Genomic DNA, 22,722 nt, shown 5'->3' on the forward strand with positions numbered 1-22,722 from the left:
CACACAAACATGCACATTAGTGGGAAGAAACAGTCAGAGGGGAGACTTAAGTGCACTTTACACCACTTGAATTCAGGTTCAAAACTCCTCTCTACTCAACCCTCACACACAAAGTGCATGAACACACACACTCAGTTTCTGTCTCTGTCACACACCCTAGTGACAGAAGCAGAAATTGCAAATTAATTTAACAGTCAGCTTATAATATTGTGTGAGAATGACCTGATGATTTTTTAAAAATATTACTTATATTTTGGTCACACTATTGATAACAGAGACAAATGTATTCCATTCCTATTTTTGATTTACCTCTGTAGTCTTCCTTCTGCCACTGAAAGTCGGCTCTGAGCTCCTAAACACAAAGTCAGACAAGTCATTTGTTGCTCGTCGGGTATGCCTTAATTATGTAATATACAATCCTGAAGTGCACAATCACAAACTTTTATGGTATTAATATCTATATAATTTGTAATGATGTAGCAGTTAGATGCCTTGTTAGTATATATTAATAGGGAGGAGAGCAGCTTTATATATTTAATGTGATGATTATAACATAATTATATTTCTGACAGAAGTCACAAAGATATGTTCCTCCTATAATAATCTTGTAATTACTGTATGTATGTAACTTGTAATACTTGAAGGGCTTTGTGGCTCTATGGCATTAGGCCTACATGTAGTTCATATTCAGATATGTGCAGCATATTTTATAAGAGACAATAACATCATTTTAATAAGTAGAGGTGGCAAACTTACCCTCAAGTACCAGCAAGTGGGAGATTGAAAACGACATAAGAAGAAATCGTTTTACAGTCCACTTTAAGTTCATCTCAGAGTCCGAAAGGAAGTCCCGCCGAAACGTTAACGGTGCATCTCAGTGGTCCCGGGAGGAAAGGATTTAGGATGTTTGGTAACACCTGGATGATGCTTGGTCGTCGCTGTAAAAACTAACGTTACCTGGTGGCGACAACCTCCCCCCTGAGCGGATGACGAGTCGCTTACTGTACACCTGTGTGGGCAGGTAGGTCAAACCTCCAACATCCTCAGGCAGCAGACAAGGCTCGCAGGTCTGTCCTCCATCACGGAGGTTTACAGTTACATTTCTGATCCACCGCTTGATTTAGGTGGGACACTTGCCGTAGACACAAGCAGAGGAGAAAGGCACAGCCACTGAATCAAACACAAGGCAGGTAATTTAACTCCAGACCGTCTATTAACGTTACATTTGTGATTATCACGGTAACGTTAACCCGAAATAGTGTAATCCACACCAGGTATGCCAAGTTACCACATCTATGACAAAGGTTAGTTTTAGTAGCTAATTAAAGTTGAGCATTAAATTGTTCATTTATCAGTGTCTGTATTAACGTAAGTTAACGTTAGCCAGGAGTTTAACAAATTAAAATCCCGAAAGACAATGCTGGTAACTAACCAAACGTTAATGGTAGCAACTAGTTAATGGTTACAATTAAGATAATTAACGCTAATTGCTAAATGTACGAAGATGATGCCTAACTTCTGTTGGCTAACATCAATTAGGCTAATGTTTTGTTACTGTCATTGACTCGGGTTGTGTTGTCAAAAACAAGTTAAATTTGACGCTAACGTTAAGGAGAGACTGAACATTTAAGGCTGTTTCTTCGTAGCCACGAAGTTAATATAACTCTAGTTAACGTTAAATGAACGCTTAATTTATATAGTAAATACCAGGTAAAGTGAGATTAGCCACAACAGCTTTCTGAGGTCATCCTCACCTGTTGACACTTTGCCTGGTATTGTATGAAATGTTCATCCCGATCCTCTCTTTATCTCTTTTTAAAATACAGAGATGGGGAAAAGTCATGTCCTTTCTGGAGTGTGTTTACTTCATGTTTTAATTGATGATTAAAAGGGAAAAAGTACATATAGCTTACAAAGTTTTCAAACATTTAACCTTTTTTTTTAGACATTTTACTATAGGCCATATATTACTGATGCTGTATCAGCAAATATGACTTATTGTGCGTTTGCCAAGTTGTATTTAACAATAACATATCAGACACAATCATAAACTGAAAATAGTATTTGCTAGTTGTTATAAAATTAAGAACTTATGTCAAAAATAGAAAGCATGAGTGATGCTTATTGCATTTCTCATGTTGATATTCATTTTGCAAATATTTTTGAATTTACTATAATTGTGTAAATGTGTCTCACTGGAAATAACATGAAAATATAATAGTACAACTAAAATTAATGAGAGGAAAAGAAATGAACATAATAGATCTAATAGATCTCTAGGCAGCAGGTGTAAATAATAAAAATGAATGATGATGGCTGAATTCAGTTTCAGGGTCCTGGCTTTCTGTATGCTGGCTCCTTGTTGCATTGTCACAGTTCACTGTGATGCTTGAATGAGAACAAAGTCATCATTAATTGTTTTAGTAACACCTGTGCTTTCCCTAATATGACAAGTCACACTGGTCTATTACGTAATTCTCAAGTAATATCAGAAGTGAGAAAATAAAAATTTTGATTATATTCTTTTTGATAGTCCAGACTGTCCTGTTCCACTTTGGCTGTGATGCTGCAGAAAAACCTATAAAGCATGATGCCCACACACTTCTCTTGCTATAACTCTCATTCTAGGCTATATTCCAACATTATAGTCAGTGTTATACTCTGGTAGCATTAGAAAGTACCATTTCTTTGGTAAATTCAATTAAAATAAGTGAAAACAGTTGATTATTTTAACTAGCAAAAGGAAACAGTGAATATTGTGAAGAAGGAGAAATAAAATCAATCATATTAGGATCTCATTTAATTATCCTTCAGATTGTCTCCCTCTGCAGGTCAGATGTAGCATACATGTAGCTCATCGGCACAGAACATATGAAGAAAAACATTCACACATGTTTAAAAAATATTGTTTAATAGCTCTGTACATAGTGATACATCATGTATTTGATTACAACTTTTAAAGCAGTTTAGGTAAAAGCAGGAGGAGGGAATTACTGAAGGAAAAAGGGCTTAAAGTTAATAATAGACTCGCATAGTGTGTGAATCATGGGGTAGATTTACTCCGTTAAGTAGCTTAAATGTTTTTTAAGGGTAGCTAGGGGAGAAATAGGAACATAAATTGGAGGTAGTTGAGGTAACTGCTGCAAGGTTTCATGGAACAGCTGCATAAAGCTGCCCGCTGAGTTTCATTTCTTGTTGGAAATTAGCACATTGACCTCTTCTTCTGGTTTTAGGCTGTGCCACTGGGCTATTGGCCGCCGGGGGTTGGTTAGCATATCTGACCAATGACGTTGCTCCGTCCCAGTGCTGTTATTGCCCAGCAACACCTTCCCAATGGCATCATTTTTCCCAATCTTATCATAGTCCAACACAGTCACCGCTACCTGCACCTTCTATAAATGACAATACACACACATACAGGCAAAATTAGCATATTTATGACAGAATGTATCCATGTGTATGTATGTGTGTATACAAATATGTGTACCTCTATCTGTTCACATAGCACTTCAAAGCTGAATGACTCATTGTAGTAAGGGTTCAAAGTGTTCTTCTTTATCGTTGTTTTCTTTTTCTTGAGTCTTTTCCCATTCTGCATTAAGTGGATCTTCACATAAGGGTCTGATAGAGAGAACAGGGAGGTTTTATGTTAGAGCAACAGACCAACAGCCTGGCGTTGGTGCAGTAACTCCATCAGTGAAACACAACATCTAATGTAGTAGCCCCTGCTGGTTTCCCCTAAATAGAAACTGCTTGAAAGTGGACACACCACTAAAAAAGTAATAATCTGGGGTTATGGCTCGGTAAAAAGTAAGACTCGGCTACTTAGTGTGTACTTTGTCATATTAAAAAAGTACTATGATCTGTCTATAGTTTTTAGTACAAAAGTTGAGTAAATCTTGTAACCTATATGAATAGGTAAATGCTTCCCCCACACCAATTGATGAAATTAAAGGAAGCTATGGAGGCTCTGAAGTTGTGTATACTGTTAAGTTCCTCATCTATTGATTAAAAGGAACTTGACACAGTGCTTGAGCTTAATGTGAATTCAGATTTCTTTGCTGCATGACTTGCCTGACAATCCACCCACATCCATTTTCTTCAGGTTTTTGGCCTCCAGAATCACCACAGTCAGCTTCCCTGCAGTAGGCACATACCTCAAGGACAAACATATGTCTCCAAGCCGCTCGCTCTGGTATAGAGAAAGAAGTGAGGATGTTGCTATGGGAATTTTCTAAGAACTATAAATATTGCTTCACAATTATGTTTAAATGTCCAAATTACTATAGGCTGCAGTCGTCCTCAGAGAAAGAAGTGTTTCAAATACATGGCCACACATCTGTGTAGAGCTCCTGACTTTAAAATGAAGTGTAAATATCAGGGAAAATGTTAGATCTTACTCAAACCTAACATCCAGCAACCCTGTTCTCTAAACACACAGAAAGGAAAGAAAATACAAAAGATTGTATAATTTGTATTGTGTAGCACTCATTTCAAGTTCAACTCATCTCTTCCTCTCACACTGTGCTCCCACCTCCTCTTTCTCTGCCCTCTGCAGATCCCTCCACTCCTGCAGAGACTGGCTGAAGTCCAAGCTGCTCATGGGTATCTTTACCGCTCCAATCGCATCGTGTTTTGAGAAACGGTCAAAGTCGTACACAGTCATCACCAGCGTCTTGCCACCCAGCTCAGTGTACGGTACCTACACACACACATCCATAATTTGGGACATGTCATGTACCAACAGTGATCTCAAAAGTCAGGATAAATAACGTATTGAGGAATTTACCTTAAATGTGAAAGTCTCATTGAAGTTCGGTCCAAGAGTTTTCCTGTGAACCTTAGTTTCAAACTTTTTCTTTTTGTCCGGGAACAGATAGAGTTTGACATAAGGGTCAGAACTACCTCCCACATCCATGGCAGGAAGCTCTGCTGCCTGGAGGATGCCTACTACCAGCTAGAATGTCAGCGCAGAAGAAATTAATGGGGAAAAAAAGAGAGAGTCTGGCTGGCTGACTGACAGAGAGAAGAAAAGTATTCAAATGTGACATTTAGGATTTGGCAGATGGTAGGAAAAAACACATCAGAACTGAGTAGCAGTATCTTACCGTATTTTCTGTGAAATTGTAGTCTAACGTGAAATGTAGTCTGCCCAATTTCTCTTCCTCCTTGGGCTCATTATCTGACAGCTCTGTTTCTTTGTTAACTTCATTTTTCGGCGTCTGCACGGGCATACATAATATGCAGGTGAATAATATAGCTTTACAAGTAATCAATGAAGAGCTCTTGTCACAACTTGTGGAGCAGCTATACGTGCTGAGGTACTACTGTATGACGTATAGAATTACACAGCCAGAGGCAATTAAACAAAGATAAAGTTACCATCTAAGTTTTATTTACTGTTTAAATGGGCCAGGCTAATTTAACACTGTCAGTGTTGCATCCTTGAAGACAGTGAAAACACTCCAAAATGTCTCATCACAGACAGCAACCTACAACATGTCATGAGCGATGTGCAAAACACCCGCTTGTCTTAACACATTGACAGTTTTACTAGTCCTGGGTGACCTGGATGTCAAAGCTGTGATACATTACAAGGACCATACATCTGCAGGGGAGACGACACACTGTGTGTGTGTGTGTGTGCGTGTGTGTGTGTGTGTGTGTGCGTGCGTGTGTGTGTGTGTGTGTGTGTGTATGTAGTGTACCTCATTGTAACCTCCATTCATTTCAGTGTCAGAGTGTCCCTTGCTCTTCTCTTTTCCCTTTTCCTTGTCCTTGTCCTTTTTCAACCACTTCTTCCACACACACGCGGCACAGGACAGCACCACGCACAAACTCACAATACAAAGGGCAGCAACCGCCCATGATGGCACTGCTAACCCACATATACACACACACACACACACACACACACACACACACACACACACACACACACACACACACACACACACACACACACACACACACAAAGAATATACATTTTATTTGCATAAAGTCAGACACTTGAACTTAGTGTTCCAACTGTTACACATGTATTTTCTCTCGTCTAGGTTCAAAGTAAGATACACTGTCTGATAACATCACATACACAAAAAGTGAACAATATAGCAGAAACACTGGGAAATGCAATGTGATACAATCCAATATTCCACAATAAATACTTAAGCCAGAGATGTGGTGATTCAAAGTTGTGCTATTACAATATGGTTTAATACTTTATCATTTGTCCATCTCCTGTGTATTCTGCTTGTTCTAAAGCATTATAAAAGCAATACTGTATATGACTATATGTATCAAGTAACATATATTTAAGATCCCATTTCTTATGATTTGCAATTTTAATTTTCTGACATACTTATGGTATTGTACAACTCTAATTCTGATAATTCTGACCCTGCTGCTTACTCAGCATCTGAAGAATGGCTCTGTGTAGATAAATACCTATACTGAAAAATTAAAAACAAAAGAATTGAGAAGAATAATTGTAAACGATTTATATAGTGGCTCCACACAAGAGAAGAATTGATGAATGAATTTCTACCAAGAAGATAACTATCCCTCATACATTTTTAAACATATTCTACTCATGGTTAACAGTTAACTGTTATACTACATTAAGTATAACTGTGTCCCACATGAGCAAATATTAGTCTGGGCTTTTTATATGTAGTGACCTGTACTAGCTCAGTCACCCATTCTTGGATAAAATTTACCATTTAATTATTTTAGCTATCTGAGTCCAGTCCTCCGAAAATTAAGAAAACACGGGTAATAATCTCTATGGCTGCAATTTGTCTGCCTAAGAGCCTAAAATGTTGAGATAATCATTTTAATGTCATATATGACAAAGAGTTTCACCAAATCTTCACATTTGAGAGGCAGGTACCTTCAAATTTTTGGCATTTTTGCTTGGAAAATGACCAAACCTATTAATTAATTACCAAAATAGTAACAGATTTATTTTCTGTCCAACGACTAATCAATTACTTGTTGCAGCTTTAATACGCTCTGTCAAAATATAGTCATGGAGGGAATGAAAAATGTTTATCTTCAGAAAGCCTTGAATTTTGGGGCATGCCTACAGTACACTCAGTTGAGTACCTTCAACCTTGTCTTCCCAGTGTACTACTGAATAATGTGACTCATTTAAACAATAAATCGCCCATCAGAAAGTTTAGACTTTGAAACTCTCAAATCCTTGACATTGTAGAGTTTCCAAAAATGTTGACTCGTATATTCATGTTCTTAAAACAAGACAGAGCCACAGTTGTATTCCCTTAAACAGCCATGTAGTATGGAATTATACTTAAATGCCTCAAATGCTTCATCAGAAACCTCCATGATTATATCTAAATTATCCACTGGCAGTAGTGCTTTGATATGTGACCAAATGGCTGAAACCATTATATCAGACCCAGCTAGGGTCCATGAGGATGAAGAATAAGTTCTGTTTTTAACTCACTGTGGGTGCTGTGCAGTTCACTCATGAACTTGTTGGGACTGTGGCTATCAGATTGGTCCTGGCCTGGGATGGATGTGGCATTTGGCAAATGAGTAGATGTAGTTGGGGTGCCCAGTGCCACCGGGGCAGCTCGACGGTTCCCAGTCATTATTTGACAGTTGACAGTGGATCCAGAATCAAACTGGCAGAGAAACAGAAAGAGCAAATAAGATGGCTCAGCTCTAAGAAAAACACAACATATGCAATACATAACATTATACTTCAACATATCAAGACAATCACACCTGTAAGTGCCATCCAAAAACCTATTTTGAAGAACTACATAAACACAAATACACACAAGAGAAAACTTTCCATAAATGCTATTGAGCAGATGTATTTGAAGTGATAATGTGCTTAGACACTGTTTGACCATCGGTGTCAAATGACTTCTCCTGTTTCTGCTGGCCTGGCACTAACACTTGAACACAGGATATGCAAGCCGCTGTCTCTGCCAAACCTGCTGACGTTGGGGGGAGAGGGAGAGGAAAGGGAGAGGAGTTGAAGCATCATGCGTGGACCTCTGCTGTTCCATAGTGAGCTGCCAGAGGTGAGAATCATGTGCCAAGGTCATGCTCAGCGCAGGCAAACAAACTGCATGAGAGAAAAAGTCCCACTGCCAAGGTTTGACTCTCAAGCGAATAAATGTTTTGATTATGTGGATTTCTATTCTGCAGACATTACAGATATTGAGTATCAGGGGCTGAAGCAGCCAATCGTGGGCTCACACATAAGCAAGCGCAGACTGAATTTTTTTTTTTTTTTTTTAGGATTATTCAGACAAACAGAAGTCACCATTTATACAGCTTTAGGAGCAAACAGATGAATTCAAGTACATGAATCACATATTTGTTGCAGCTTTACACATTTCTGATTCTTATGTGCTTTTGTAAAAAAAATGATTCACAAATTATATGTTTTCATCTTGTACCAATATGAAATCAAAACATATACAGTATATTCAACTAACTTTTACACACAACGCAAACGCACTGTTCCTTTTTCTGTCAATGGATGATTCGGTATTCGCACCATATGGTCCTCCAACTTCTGTGGTGCATCTTAAACTCTATTGTGTGACGGATTACACCTGATCTAACAAGGCTACAAATACATCACACTAAATTGTCACTTCACAATGGAAGATCCCTATCTCCAAAGAAAAAACAACCTTGTTGCTTGACATTGGTCTTGTTTTTTCAACCTACAGGAGATTGTGTAATCTTTCAGGGGAAGAGAAAGAAAATCACTAAAACTTGAGTTACAAACTAATGAATTACCCTTTGTAGTTTTGGTGTTGTACACCAGCCCGTATTCAGTTAAACACAGAATGACCTGCACGGACCTGGTAATATTTTTGCTATCTTTAATGCATCCACGTGTTTTACATACAATTACTGTTCACCCAGCATAGTTGATTGAATGGAGAAATTAATGAAAGTTGTTTTTATTAATGAAGCAAAGAGGGAAAATAAATGGAACCAGAGACCTACCTGTATTTGGTCGTCCTAGCAGCAGCGTTCCGACTCACAGGTATTCCTTTTCCTTACAGAAAGAGGCAGAAGAGGAGGAGGAGGACAAAAATGACAGGACCAGAGAGGACAGGCTGAAGTACACAGTGAGGTATGGAGGAGTTTCAGCACGTTGCCCTTTTTGTTTTTGTCTCACCACTTCTTAGACATCAAGAAGAAAAGCGCAGGTGTGTGAAAGCTGGTTAGAGAGAGAGAGAGAGAATGAGATAGACGGCAGGACAAGACAGGGTTGAGGTCGTAATAGGTGGAATTGCAGTTCGGTCATCTTGTGTTGCTTCCTTCTGTGCTTGTGTGTCGGAAGAATATGTTCTTTTCTGTCCATTCAGGTCTCATGGGAGTGCCAGTCTTTATTTTTGACGCCCCACCTCTTGTGACCTCTGTCCCATCCCTACAGGTCACCCTCACCAGGCCGCTGATGAATATTCATTAGTGTAGTGACATAGCTTTTTAAAGGCTCGTTAGCATACTGAGAGTTCAGCAATAGAGGACATTTACATTCAGAGTGGACAGCTCTGTGTGTGTGTGTTGGTGTGAGTGCATCTGTACATCTGGCAGTAACTGCAGAACTGTCTCATGCTGTCTATGTATAGATGATGTTGCCTGATTTAGAAACTTAGGATGTGGTTTCTGCAGTGACACAGAGATCAAGTTCCAGCCCCACCCAGTTCACCTTGAGGTACCAGAGATGAACATAAATACTGTACAGAAGGAGGGATGAGACGTAGGGAAAAGGGAGGATGGGCAGGATAAGAGGGAGTTCGACATAACCATTTTATGACATATACAAATATAGACTTTATGTATTTATTTTGTTTTATTATATTATGTATATTTTAGATCAGTTGTGATTTTCTCTTCTTGAAGTGGACATGGCAGAATTCCTACAGTAGATAAATAGATTTTTACAATAAAGGTGAGAACAAGCATTATAACAATGCACGTAACATCACAACAAGACAAAGATGATCAAAAAACACACCCATATATTAAAACATGTATTTTTAAAAATTATGTCACAAAAAAATTTACTGATAAATAGATAGATAGATAGATAGATAGATAGATAGATAGATAGATAGATAGATAGATAGATAGATAGATAGATAGATGTCATGACAGTGTTCCAGCAAGCCTGCATGCATAATAGCACAATAATGCTGAAACAGGTGCAGCTAAAATACATTCACCCATCTTTGATTTTATTATGTACACCTGTGGTTGTCCTACATGTCAAACACTGGCAGACACTTTGACAATCAAGAACACCACAGGTGCAATGAATAATATCAATGGTGTTCTCATTTAGGTTTTGCAAAGTCTGTTCTCATTTAGGTTTTGCAAATTCATGACCCTCGTACAGTGCATTATGGTTTATCAGTATTGCTTCTGTGGACACTGAAATGGAACTGAGCTATCGTTCAAGTTACCAGTTACACCTGTGCATCTCCTGCTTTGACAAGTTAAAATGTTTTCTGTAAAAAATGATTTTGCTGCAAATTTGCTTAAATATGCACCGTGTACTGTTTTCACATGTGCACATAAAATGAGAAAGTATTGATTTGAACTGCAATAAATAAGATCTGCGCAGTTGCTTGTATACAGTGACTGGCCACTTATTAGGTACACCTGTGCAATCTAATTCAATCCAATACAACAGTACTTTTTGTTGACATTTTCAAAAAAGTGATAATTATACTTTATGTTTATTACTGAGGTCGTACTAAGTGGTGGTGGCGTACTGAGGTGCATTATATTGACTGGTTTTTGTAAGATTTTGCCCCTCTCATGTATGTTAATGGGGTAGACAAAATATTAGGAACACCATTCAATATAACGCACCCTAGCGCATCACCCACTATGATCTCAATAATAAACATAAAGCAGAATTGTCACCTTTCTGACAGTGTCAAAAAAAAAAGAAATTGTATAAACTCCATAAATGTATTATTTAAAGCAGAGCTGTTGTATTGGATTGGATTAGATTTCACAGGTGTACCTAATAAAGAGGTCAGTGAGTGTATAAAACTCTAGAGTTGTATGGATAGAATAACAGCTCATACATCCATCCGCTAGGTGGCAATAGTCATCTATGATCGATACTATGCAACAAGTGCAGAAGAAACCTCGTCTCTAGGATACAGAGGGAAGCTTTCCTGTTGGATCAACGGTGAGCTCTCAGATGAAAACATGTTGTTCTTGTAAATAAATGAGCGGTTTTACACATAGTCAGGAGTGCGTTAACTCATTTCTGGGGTTTATGGTAGAATACTACCGCCGTCGAGGTATGTGCAATCAATGGTTTATTTAGCTACGTGGTTCGTAGATGCTAACAGTCTCTACGTAACGCTAGCCAATCAGAAAAGTTGAAATCGCAAAGTAACGCTTGTTTAGTACAGTAGCATACTGAACTGAAATAGGTGATTCATAAGTAACGCAATGGAAGTAATGACATGTGTGTCTATAAGAGAACTTCACGGACAAACCCCTTATGTGTGTTAGGATATGCTTAAAGATACCAGACCATTTAACATTCAGTATAATCTATAATACAAGTAGTGTTTTTGCTGCAAAATACTACTTAATAATGCTTAGCCAACATACTTAAAACTACCAGCAACAAACTAAATGTCTAAAGGGTTCTGAGACAGCTGAAGTAAAATGTTATGTTTACAACTTTTCAGGTAATGTTTCAATTTTCAGACCTGAAGCTAACAAAGAAGTCAATTAAACAAGCATTCTTCATACAGAAAACACTCACATGGTTCCATAACAAAAATGTGAATCAGTCAGTCAAGCCAAAACTGACATAATATGCTTATATACATTTATTACACATTACATTTATGCATCCAATACAATATACTGTACAGCAGTGTGTCTGATACATATACACTATACTGAATAATGTATTTCACTGTGTGTAGGTAGTATACATTTTCATGAGCAGATATTAATGTAGACATTTTTTGTTTTTTGTTTTATTCCCTTTTTTGGTAAGTGAAAGTGTAATGAGACAGGAAGCAGGTAGTGACAGGAGTATTACATGCAACAAAGGTCAGAGTCTGGAAATAAACCTCCCACTTGCAGCTGTGTGGTATGCGTCTCAACCAGTAGGCTACCAGGGCACCCCAGAAAAGATGTATTATGTTGAGATTAGACTGGCAGTATTTAAAACTGAGGTAATTGGTTCCTATCGTGTCATAAAATGTTTAAAGTACAGCTCTGCTGCATGTATGTCAGTTTATAATTAACTCCATCTTCTAGTGCTTTGTGCCGATAACATTTGAATACCTCTGCTGTGAGTTGTGTTGAACCAAAATATTATATTTGGACACTCCGTGAGGCAACTAAGTGTGAATCATTACTGACACATTAAAAAAAGAACTTTTAAGTCTCAGCTTGTGTGCCTTTCCAGGGTATGGGGATGCCACCAGTGGAGCATCTTCATCTGAAACATGTCCTGCAGACTGTGTGTGCACTGGAAGCAGTTGTCGTCCGCTGTTTTGGCCCTGAAGGAGGACAGGTGCTGTTCACCCGAGACACGGGTCAGGTTATGTTGAGTCGCAGTGGGACACGCATTCTTACAGCACTACAACTGGAGCATCCACTGGCCAGGTAACACACAGACATTTACTTTTTTACTATTGGACCATTTGTCAAATGTATATTTCTTTTGTGATATATTTGTGTAATTTTCATTGTAGGATGGTGGTGGAGTGTGTCTGGAAGCATAGCACAAACACAGGGGATGGATCCAAGACCTTTATTATACTACTGGCATCATTACTACGGATGATTCATTCAATGGCCTGCAAGGATCCTAATGTGTCTCACACCTATAACTCCAGGGAAGCAGCAGAGGCTGCCACTGCCAGGCACTTGGCTGGCAAACTGCTTGCATTTGCATCAGAGGAGCTGGATGATCTCATCGCTGTCAGAGTGGTCCCTCATGGATGCTGTCTTTCATGGGAAGATTTCACTGCAAAAACACAATCACCAGCTCACACAAACACTTCCAATGTTAAAAAGTTGGTGGAATCATTCATTCATACTCGTCTGGGTCGCATCCACTGTGACTTGATTGCAGATCTTATCTGTGAACTGCTCACTGATTGGAAGTTTAAAAATGATCCACCTTCCTTATCACTTCAGTTTGTAAATGACAACTTCCCTGCATTACATACACCTGTATCAGGCTTTCCTATTAGTTGTTCACGTTTGATTGAGGGACAAGTCCTCCATAGGGATTTTACTACGCCGTCCCATCAGACTGACCACCAGCCAGTTAAAGCTGTTGTTTTTACTGGGTACCTGCAGCCACAATTGCTCAACGCAGGAGATGTGCTTGAAATGATGGAGGATGACACGAGGAAGGAGAGAAGTATTGTGCAGTTTAGCGCCTGGGCAGAAAGGTCACTGGAGTGTGTTTTTGCAAACCTGCAGAATTTGGGTGTCTCTGTGCTCCTGTCTGCAGTGAAACAGTCAGATGCTGTCCTGACTTTAGCCAAACAGGCAGAGATCTGTGTTGTGGAGTGCGTCAGTGAGGATGAACTGTCTCTCTTTGCCCACCTTAGTGGGGCCACACCTGTTTCAGACTGCTGGATGATTCAGCCAGAGCATGTTGCTACTCTGACCTTTTGCCGACCAATACTGCTTGGAGCCCATAGGTTTGAAAACATGTCTGTCTTTCTCGCTCATATACACAGTACACACACACACACACACATATGTATGTATATGTATATATATATATATATATATATATATATATATATACACATACACACAATATAGTGTCACACATGCACACAACACACATGGTTTACATTATTTGTTTTTACTTCATCTGTTTTGATAAATGGAAATCAAACTTGAACTCTTTTTGTCTTCCACAGATATGTTCATGTGGCTTTCCATGATTCAGAGGAAGGTGCCGTAGTTAGACCCTGTAGTATTGTCATTTGTGGCCCAGGGGAAGGCCAAACCGACCAGTATGCATGTGCATTTCAAGATGCCATCCGCATGCTACTTAGAACTTGGGAGCCCATACATATGACTGCAACTACAGTATCAGCAAGAACATTTTTGTCACACAAAATCTCATCTGAAGTTATGGACAATCAGAATGACAAAATTACATCCGCATCCTACAATGCATCTCTCTTTCAGAAGTGTATGTTGGAACCAGGCTGTGTCATACATGATGGTGGGACATTTGAGTTTCTCTTACACCACGCCCTCCTTCAACATGGTCACAACCGCTCAGTTTCTGATCACACAGATGAAAGTGTCCCTGCTGTATCCCAGCTCTTGGCAAATGCTCTTTTGAGTGTGCCCCAACAGATTTACTCCCACAGTCCAAGACGTTTCCTGCAGATCCAAACCAGGGTCCTGACATCTATTCAAAATCATTTTCACCCTTTTATTTTGGACGCGGGCCTTGAATCTGTCTCCTGTAAATACCAGCTGGTTCTGGCTGTGCTGCAGTGTGTCACAAATCTTTTCCGAGTGGACACAATGCTACATACAAACACTCGTTCACACACAAGGTCACGTAGATTCACCAAAAACATTTCCTTGGAGGGCAAGGAGGATGAAACAGAGGATTGAGATCGTTTGGCCCAAGATGAAAGCTAAATACACATTTTCTCTTAAGGGTTACTCAGGTGTCACTCAAAAGTTTAAGAAAATACTTGAATACACTTAAAGGAGGATTGCTACAGCAGTTTTTGTATGGCCACATTATTTTTGATGCAATGTATTTATAATGAGTTTATTTATAATGCAGGTCTTTTGTACAGAGATAGTAAATCACATCTCAGGGTGGTGCTGTTGATTGGTTCAGTTTACATGTCAAGTCAAATTTTAAGGTGGCTTTGTACCATAGTTTCCTGAACCAAGGTCAGGTTAGGCAATAACAGTAAAAAAAAGAAAAAACAAATTATTAATAGTTAACCTCTGTATAGTACAGAATGTTCAGTTATCATTAATAAAATTGGTGTTATTTTCATGGATGTTAATGTGTTAAGTTGTGTGAATATTTATGTTGGCCTGTTTTTTTTAGATCTAATCGTGTTTCCTTTCCCCCCCCAACATTTCTCTTCCTTATCTCATTTTTCCTTCCCTCTTCCTTTGGCCAGTACACATTTTGTTACAGAGAACCAGATAGGTTCATAAATATACACACACTTTACAAAAAAAAAAAGTTATTTCCACTGTGGTGGTGAAGAGTCTGATAGGGCAACACCCAGCTGTCATCAACCAAATCAGAGTGTACTTCCTGGTGCTGTAATCAGAGAAACACTAACTCCATTTTAACTTCTTATTTTGGGGAAGCAGTGAGTCATCAGGTATTAACGGGATTCACTATCGTATAGAAGTGTTTACTGTTTATTATAATCACTCTGTGTTCTGAGCAAAACTTTCCATTAATTCTATTTAAGCCTTGGCTGTTGTTCATTAAATCAAACAATACATGAGTCACACTTGATGGTCCTAAGTATCAAAGAGGTGAAGATGGAATGTGTTTTTCCACTGCACACGTTAAAAGAACATGAATGTTATTTGTAGTCTTATCAAAGTACCCACACCCATCTGACTCCTTCTTGCCCCCGATATCCTTCACAGTAAATCAAACATGTCATTGTTTCTGTAGGCCCACACAAACGGATGTAATTTAACAGTGAAGAGGTTGCTATCTAGGTAAATCAGTCCAAATTACAGCTCATTTGACTTACACTGTGTGTGTACGTGAGAGATTGTGTGCCTTGTCAGAAAATCTCAGACTCAACTCTGTTAATTCATTTTGGTTTATTTGACTCATCATTAATAATCCTCTTTGTGAAACATAGTGCATATGGTATAAATCAATCCAATATCTGTAAAATGAAAAGGACATTATAAAATACATCATCAAACCTTATGTACCATACAACCAGCTAAGTTTATACAGTTTTTACAAAAAGAAAAACATTTACAAAATATTACCAAAAAAATTAAAGGCGTTTTAGAATGGGCAAATTAGGAGATGGGGAAAGTAAGGAAAGGAACAAATGAAAGGTCACTACAGTGAAGGAACTGAGATGCTACTCTAATACTAAGCTTGAAAAAACCACAGTCACCACAGTTCACAGCTTAGCATTCCATTGGCTACAAGTCACCATGGTTTGACTTCAGTTTTGTAAGAAAAAGGAATTGTAAATATCATTGGCTATTGCTGTATTGTGCTGAAGTGGTGGTTGGCTATTTTTGTCCCTGGACCATGACTCCTCTTGCCAGTAGGTGACCAAAAGTGATAGCAATAGAAATGTGATCAGTACACAATAGTATGATCTTTTGTTTAGATAATTAGCAGTTCACAAACACTAATTTCAATCAAATGACCACAAAATTACACATTTCTGTACTACATTTCCACTGAAGCACAGATGACACCCATTCTATAATTGGGCCTATTAATCATATTGCATCTATCTAGTCCAGGAAGGTGGGTTTAAGTGTCGTCAGTAGAGTTATTACTGATATAATAACCAGAAATATCTGTACCCAGTCTAGCATTGGTTATCACCCTTGTACAAGCAGTGTTTCTATTGGCAGTGGAGAGCCATGTGACTCAAGGAATGACATCATGCAACATTAACAAGGACTTCACGATGTGATGGTGTGTGTCACACCACCTCCCGAGACTTCCTGATGGCGCAGCACAGGAGCATGCTAAAGATCATCCCAAACATCTGAAAGAGAGAAGGAAACTATGTAATGCAGTATTTCAGTCTTTTTCTTTGTTGGCTCATGCGTGCTGTGTTTTCATCCTCTGAGCAGCAGACATATTGAAATGAGAGGAATTACAGTTAACTCAATCACGTACTTACCATAACTACCCCAATGGTGATGCCCACTCCTCCTATGATGTGTAGCTTGGAGTCAAACACCTCATCAATGGCATCAGGACAGCTCTGCAACACAGAAGCAATGATTCCTTTCAGTTTTCTCTAAACCTATGCTGAACATGACTTGTGGTATGGTACAGCATACAGGCTCTAGTAAACCATTGTTGCCATAGTAACACTGCACGGAGGCTGAGGGAATTAGTCTGCAAAGGGAGGACTGATAAACTCGTGACACATCAGACCATCATTATGTATTTGACGTACAGTAATTGCCCCAGCTTTCACAGAGCTGAAGAATGTCTGACATCTGTTAGATCTCTTGGACAGGCTCTTGTTTGAAATATCATTCTTCATTCCCTTTTCTTGACTGAAGCATCTGACTGTGTTTGCATCAAATCTTACACACATACAGGGTAGTTGTACCTTAGTAATGAGCTCCTCAAGCGGCTCTCCCTGGGGACAGGTGTCTTTGGCAGCATCTATTACAGTACCAGTTGGACCACAACAATTCAACTGTAAACACAGAAAATCATATCTTTAGAGAACAAAACGACAACTATGTAAAGGTAGTTAAACATTTTGGTTACAGTGAGGTTGACGGTTAACCAGTAGAGTTGCTGCACAGTAGTACTGTTCATCAAGATAGTTACAGCACATAACTCCCATAACAAAAACACATTGTTTTTTTCTCACAAAGAAAACACAAATGCTGAACTTTACCTTTAATTTTTAGACATCATTAACATGGTAGATAATACTTGTTAGCATTTTTGAAAGGTAAGCTGACTTTGTTAACATGTTTAATCACCTCACAGAGAAAAACAACTTCCCAGTATGGCTCGATAGTCAATAATCCACTTCCCATTGTAATACATTGCATTTGTTTGAAAATACCCCTTGTATCAAATTCCTTTAAGAGAACTTTTGAATCAAGTCAGAACAGTCTGAATTACAATGAAGCAGAAGTGGCTCACCCCCATTTGAATCACACGCAGTGTCTCTTTGAGGCGCTCATCTCTTGTGTTCTCGAAGTTTTTGTAAGTCTGTATGTAGAATGTTGTGATGTCATTCACCACCTGCAGCACAAGCAGAGAAGATGATTTAATAAACAGCATTTCACTGAAGCATTTTTTCTCCTAGTGTCTTTCAAATATTTACAGCAACATATAATAATTTACAAAACAAAAATTTCACTTATTTATTTTTATTGCATTATCTGTTATTTTATTTAACTTGATTTAGTTTTTGCCTTGTGTAATGTCTACCTGATGCTCTATTGTACTTATTTTTCTATGTAAAGCACTTGTAACTTTGTTGAAAAGTATTTTACAAATAAAATGATTGTTTTTCACTTGTAAGTTACCTTGCTCTGGTTGGAAAATCCCCAGATTCCAGCTGCAACTTCAATGGCAAATATGATAAGCAGGAAGAAGAAAAACTGCAAAGGAAAGATAAAATTAGAATCATCTGATATGTACGTCCATGTGTGCTTGTGCGCATGTCTATTGTTTGCATGCATGAAGAAGTAAGGTCATTTGAGTGTAGCTGAACCCAATTTACATAGGCTCCTCCTCATGGGAGATTTAGTGCAAGAAGATTAGGGCCAGACGGGGCGGGAGAGAGCAAAGGAGGGAGGGACTGAACTAGTAGGGGAAAATCTAGAGACTGTTCTCTGGCCTTGATACTATTCAGTAAACACTGATGAAGGCAGACATAACATATTTCTTATTGAGCCTAAGGTCAGTACACAATCCACACAAGTCCAAGTGCTGCTGAGTCATATTACAAAGCCTCAGATAGAAATAAACTGTTGATTTTTAAACTGTTTGAATTTTATGTCAGTCAAAAGATGTTATTGGAATAAGAAGGGAGAGCTAACTAAAGAATGAATAAGTGGTACATACCAATCCAAGCATACAGGGAGACTCCTGGATGGCCCCACAACATCCCAGAAAACCTACCACCATCATCAGTGCTCCAGCTCCTATCAGGATATATACACCTACACACACAAAGTATGTTAGATATGTATACACAGGCATACTTTGTTATACTTTGTTAACTCATAATCTACTATTTTGCTTGAATGGACACTGATACTGTAATCTTGACTCCCACTGTGGGTGTGAAAGCCATAAACAAAATGAAGTTTAAAAGCACCATCATTTAACTAAATGATAAGTAATCGTCCTCTGAAGTTGTTTTAAATAATGTTCATGTTCACAGACTGAAAGTGTGTTACCTGTGTAGAACACATATGGAGAGTCTTGTCCTTCAAACAAGCCTTTGGTCTTTGGGTCTAATCTTAGCCACAGGCCTATAGCAAAGACAGCAGTGCCTGCAAGCTGGAACACAAACATATTATATGATACAGTAGTGAAATTCAGTTACCGCAACACTAGTTAAAATGGATTGTGCACACTGTAAACTATCAATTTGGATGTACAGCAGCACAAATCATACAAGAGATTTGTGCTGCAAGTGTGAGACATGAAGCTTTAAATTTCAAACACAGGGAGACAACCTGCTATCTCCATATTCATCCATATTTATGATTTTGCTACAACACAATTATCTTGTGTCAGTATCTCGTATTGTATCTTTTTGTCAGAATTCAAAACAAATTTTCATTTGAAGGTGTCACCTCAGCACAAGGCCTCTACAGCCTTCATGCTATCTCTAGATCTTGACCAACACCAATGTCTATATTCACTGGGACACATTCCAAGTCTTCTTTCTGACAAACCCATTGAAAATAACACTCAGCTCTTCAACTCTTAATAGGATAAATCTGGTGGGACAATTAAACAGACCACAGAGAGACAACCACAGCAGCAAACAGACATTTATAACTCCTATCTGATGTTACAGTTACACTGCAGTGGTTTAGCAATGTAGTATTACTGTAAAACTGATGGCGAGCATGTGCAATATAATGTAATGTGTGATTGTGTACATGGGAATGTGTCTGTGTGCAGTATGTGGGCATACAAATGTGTGACTGGTGATGTAACCACCTACTTAGTCTTGCAGTCAGAGAAGAGAGGGATAAGATGAAAAAACAAGGTTATTTTGCTTCATTTTAGGATTCTCTTACCCATCAGCATACATATTTAATATTGAAACAAATTAGTCTGTTCATCCATCAGTACATAGTTGTATGCATATGATTATGTCCTGTAGCACTTCTCTTACTCAGTTTGCTCTTTTCACGTTCACACTCTATTAATCTCAGCACATTGTGCCATATTGTGTAATGTGCATACACAGGCAAGCACTTACAAGCCTTAGCCACCACCAACAGGTCTGTCAATTTTTAACTTTGTCTGGGAGCCTCGATGATAGATGACAATCTTTTGGGAGTGTGCCTGTGTGTGTATTATGTTCCTTATACTGCTGTTTCACAGTGTATATTTTCTTTTGTATTGTCTCTTACGTTCCATTGTGTGAATGAAACTGCAGACCAGAACAAATCACAAAGGTACAAATATAGTTTAGGAAGTTTTTCTCAGCTCTTTTTGACCATACACACAAACACATACACACGCACACACACAAACACCGGCGAACACAATAAAATGTAAAGTACACCTACCCAGAAGAAAGCGTTGAAGACAAACATGACATATTTCACACACTTGATTCCCCCAGCGATGGCCATGCTGATTCAGTTAACAGAATTTGCACCGCTTTGAGTGTTTATTAACAAATGTCTTCACAGGAGGAAGCAAAAGCAAACCAATGGAAAAGGAAAGCGTTTTCAATACCACGCCTACAATCACCTGAGCATGATCATACAGGGAGTGGCAAGCGCAGGAGTGTTACTGGACAAACTGGCCTATATTGTGTAGCTGATATGAATCCCTGCCTATCTTTCTTCCTCTCTCTCTCATTCCATGTTCTTGAGTGTACAGTTTGTGTTGACATCTGCTCGGTATGTGCAGGTTGTACCTGGCACACAGTATAGTATTTTATTATCTAGGAGCAGCACAGAGGGCTCTGTTGAGGCATGCTGACATAAAACATTTTCTAAAATACCTGTGCAGCAGCATATTTGGTGTCTGAACTGTGTGTGATTACAGTTAACAGGCTGATCCCAAACATGACCACTCCATTCCTGCACTCGTAAGCCAGTATCATTGAAAGCAGGGTTTGTGAACTCTGCTCTTGATGCACTGACACAAAGCTACACATGGGCACTCTTGTTTTGTCCATGGAGAGCTGTGATTTGTGGCTTCATGAAAACATTTTTGACCTCAGTCACTGATGTGAGGTTTGAGAAGGCTTTGACCCTAAATGACAGATTTGCAATTTTTGATAGCTCACCTTATTTGTCTCAAATTGACTGTGAATAATCCACATTGGTTGTTTTGCCTGAGTCATTTCTCTCTCAAACATACGCACACACACTTAAACATTGTGGGAAAACCCTGGTTTACCCTGTAATGAATAGTTATCCTTGGCTCTATCTATAGCTGGCCAAGCGTGTGAAGCGTTCATAAAAGGGCAAAACATCCATCTGAAACCACTCACATGCACGCGCACGCACGCACACACACATATACACCACACACAGAGAGAGAGGGAGATAGATCATAAATAACAAACCAACAAATAGACAACAAGTAGACACAGACACACCCTGCAGGCTTAGGACACAAACAGCCTACATGGGATATCCAGGATTCATTCACACACACAAGCTGGCTCTCTGACATGCGCAACACTTCACATCACGTGACAAAGTAGCAGTCTTAATTATTATTATATCAGTCACATTCCCCACCACAATAAAGCGCGACCCTCCCCCCCCCCTTTTCCAGTTATTAAAATGCCGTGCGCGCAAACTCCAGAGTGTAGTCTGCACGGTGGAACTGGGTCACTTGGCCACTGGGGATTATTCTTCCAGCTCGCTCTCTCGGCACACGCGTTGGGACACTTTGTTTTTAGTGGTGGCCAGTGCCAAAAATTATTCGAGGGTCACCTCAGAATAGGATACTGTGATAAGTAACGGGGGTTGTATGCGCTCGGCACGATTCTGCATATGGGACACCTTATCATTCTCTATAGTAACAAGCGTACACACACGCTCACAGGGAACACAGATAGGATGTATATTTTTTTTCGTGAGCACAATACATATATCGCTTCAAACTCACCCAGAAAACCAGATTGAAGGCAAACATCAGGTATTTGATGCACATCTCTCCTCCCGACAGCGCAGCCATGGCGGAACTTGAGCTACAGATTACACTTACTAATGGTGTCACCTCTTCAACCCGACGGTAGTATAGAAGAGAAGCCCTTTTAACTCAGTCGGTTTGCAGAATGAGGTTATTTGCCGACGCGCCGGCACTGATACGCGCGTCGTGCTGTGCGCGCCTGTAGTGGTCCGCCCCCACAGATAGCGGACTGCAAAGCCTGCCGTAGCTTTCTTCCTTTTTTTTTCTTTCGATCACATTCTCTACTTTTCATTTCTTTAAAATGTGCCTTCCTTTTTGGTGGACTTCTCAGTGATGTAATGACTTTGACATGCTCTGTAGCACTATGCTTTATGTCCTTTATGGCATCATTGTAATTTGCATAATATTTTTACATAAGAATTTGCAATATATTTCCAGGACATGACGTGGTTTTGAACTTATTAAAGTTGAATAAGTTATTAAATGTGTTATAGGACCACGTTACATTGGGAACCTCGTCGAGTGCAGATTACTTACGTCATTCTTTTACCCAAGGAAACCTATAGCTTATTCAGGCTGTGTCTTTCCTGCATAAAATGACCAACAATGCC

The 22,722-nt window shown here is 39.0% G+C and overlaps 4 protein-coding genes across 5 annotated transcripts in view; 1 reads left to right on the plus strand and 3 right to left on the minus strand.

The window, feature by feature from the left end:
• Positions 1-829, minus strand: part of otogl (otogelin-like) — a 37,330-nt gene extending 36,501 nt beyond the window's left edge. The window contains exons 1-2 of the mRNA XM_062420917.1: positions 757-829; positions 310-352 (exon numbers count right to left, since the gene is read on the minus strand). Of these exons, the coding sequence (XP_062276901.1) occupies positions 310-352; positions 757-829 (116 nt within the window). The remainder of the gene's footprint in view (positions 1-309; positions 353-756) is intronic.
• A 2,356-nt stretch (positions 830-3,185) lies between these two features.
• Positions 3,186-7,616, minus strand: syt1b (synaptotagmin Ib). The gene is made up of 8 exons (XM_062420548.1): positions 7,469-7,616; positions 5,709-5,875; positions 5,109-5,222; positions 4,790-4,957; positions 4,535-4,702; positions 4,075-4,192; positions 3,488-3,621; positions 3,186-3,392 (listed from the first exon to the last, which is right to left on the minus strand). Exons 1-8 carry the CDS (start codon positions 7,614-7,616, stop codon positions 3,186-3,188), a joined length of 1,224 nt encoding a protein of 407 aa, XP_062276532.1.
• A 4,726-nt stretch (positions 7,617-12,342) lies between these two features.
• bbs10 (Bardet-Biedl syndrome 10) lies at positions 12,343-14,925 on the plus strand. Its single transcript, XM_062421132.1, has 3 exons — positions 12,343-12,654; positions 12,744-13,706; positions 13,935-14,925. The coding sequence occupies exons 1-3, from the start codon at positions 12,458-12,460 to the stop codon at positions 14,647-14,649; spliced, it is 1,875 nt and encodes a 624-aa protein (XP_062277116.1). The 5' UTR covers positions 12,343-12,457; the 3' UTR covers positions 14,650-14,925.
• A 905-nt stretch (positions 14,926-15,830) lies between these two features.
• cd9a (CD9 molecule a) lies at positions 15,831-22,307 on the minus strand. 2 transcript variants are annotated; one of them, XM_062420654.1, is made up of 8 exons: positions 22,088-22,307; positions 19,171-19,273; positions 18,833-18,930; positions 18,292-18,366; positions 17,903-18,004; positions 17,352-17,441; positions 16,911-16,994; positions 15,831-16,772 (listed from the first exon to the last, which is right to left on the minus strand). In XM_062420654.1, the coding sequence occupies exons 1-8, from the start codon at positions 22,154-22,156 to the stop codon at positions 16,707-16,709; spliced, it is 687 nt and encodes a 228-aa protein (XP_062276638.1). In that variant the 5' UTR covers positions 22,157-22,307; the 3' UTR covers positions 15,831-16,706. The 2 variants fall into 2 exon arrangements, with proteins under 2 accessions (XP_062276638.1, XP_062276639.1); XM_062420655.1 differs by lacking the exon at positions 22,088-22,307 and adding an exon at positions 20,524-20,634.
• Between the last annotated feature and the right edge of the window lie 415 nt (positions 22,308-22,722).

This window comes from Scomber scombrus, chromosome 6 (genome assembly GCF_963691925.1).
Source record: "Scomber scombrus chromosome 6, fScoSco1.1, whole genome shotgun sequence".
NCBI classification, from domain to species: Eukaryota; Metazoa; Chordata; class Actinopteri; order Scombriformes; family Scombridae; genus Scomber; species Scomber scombrus.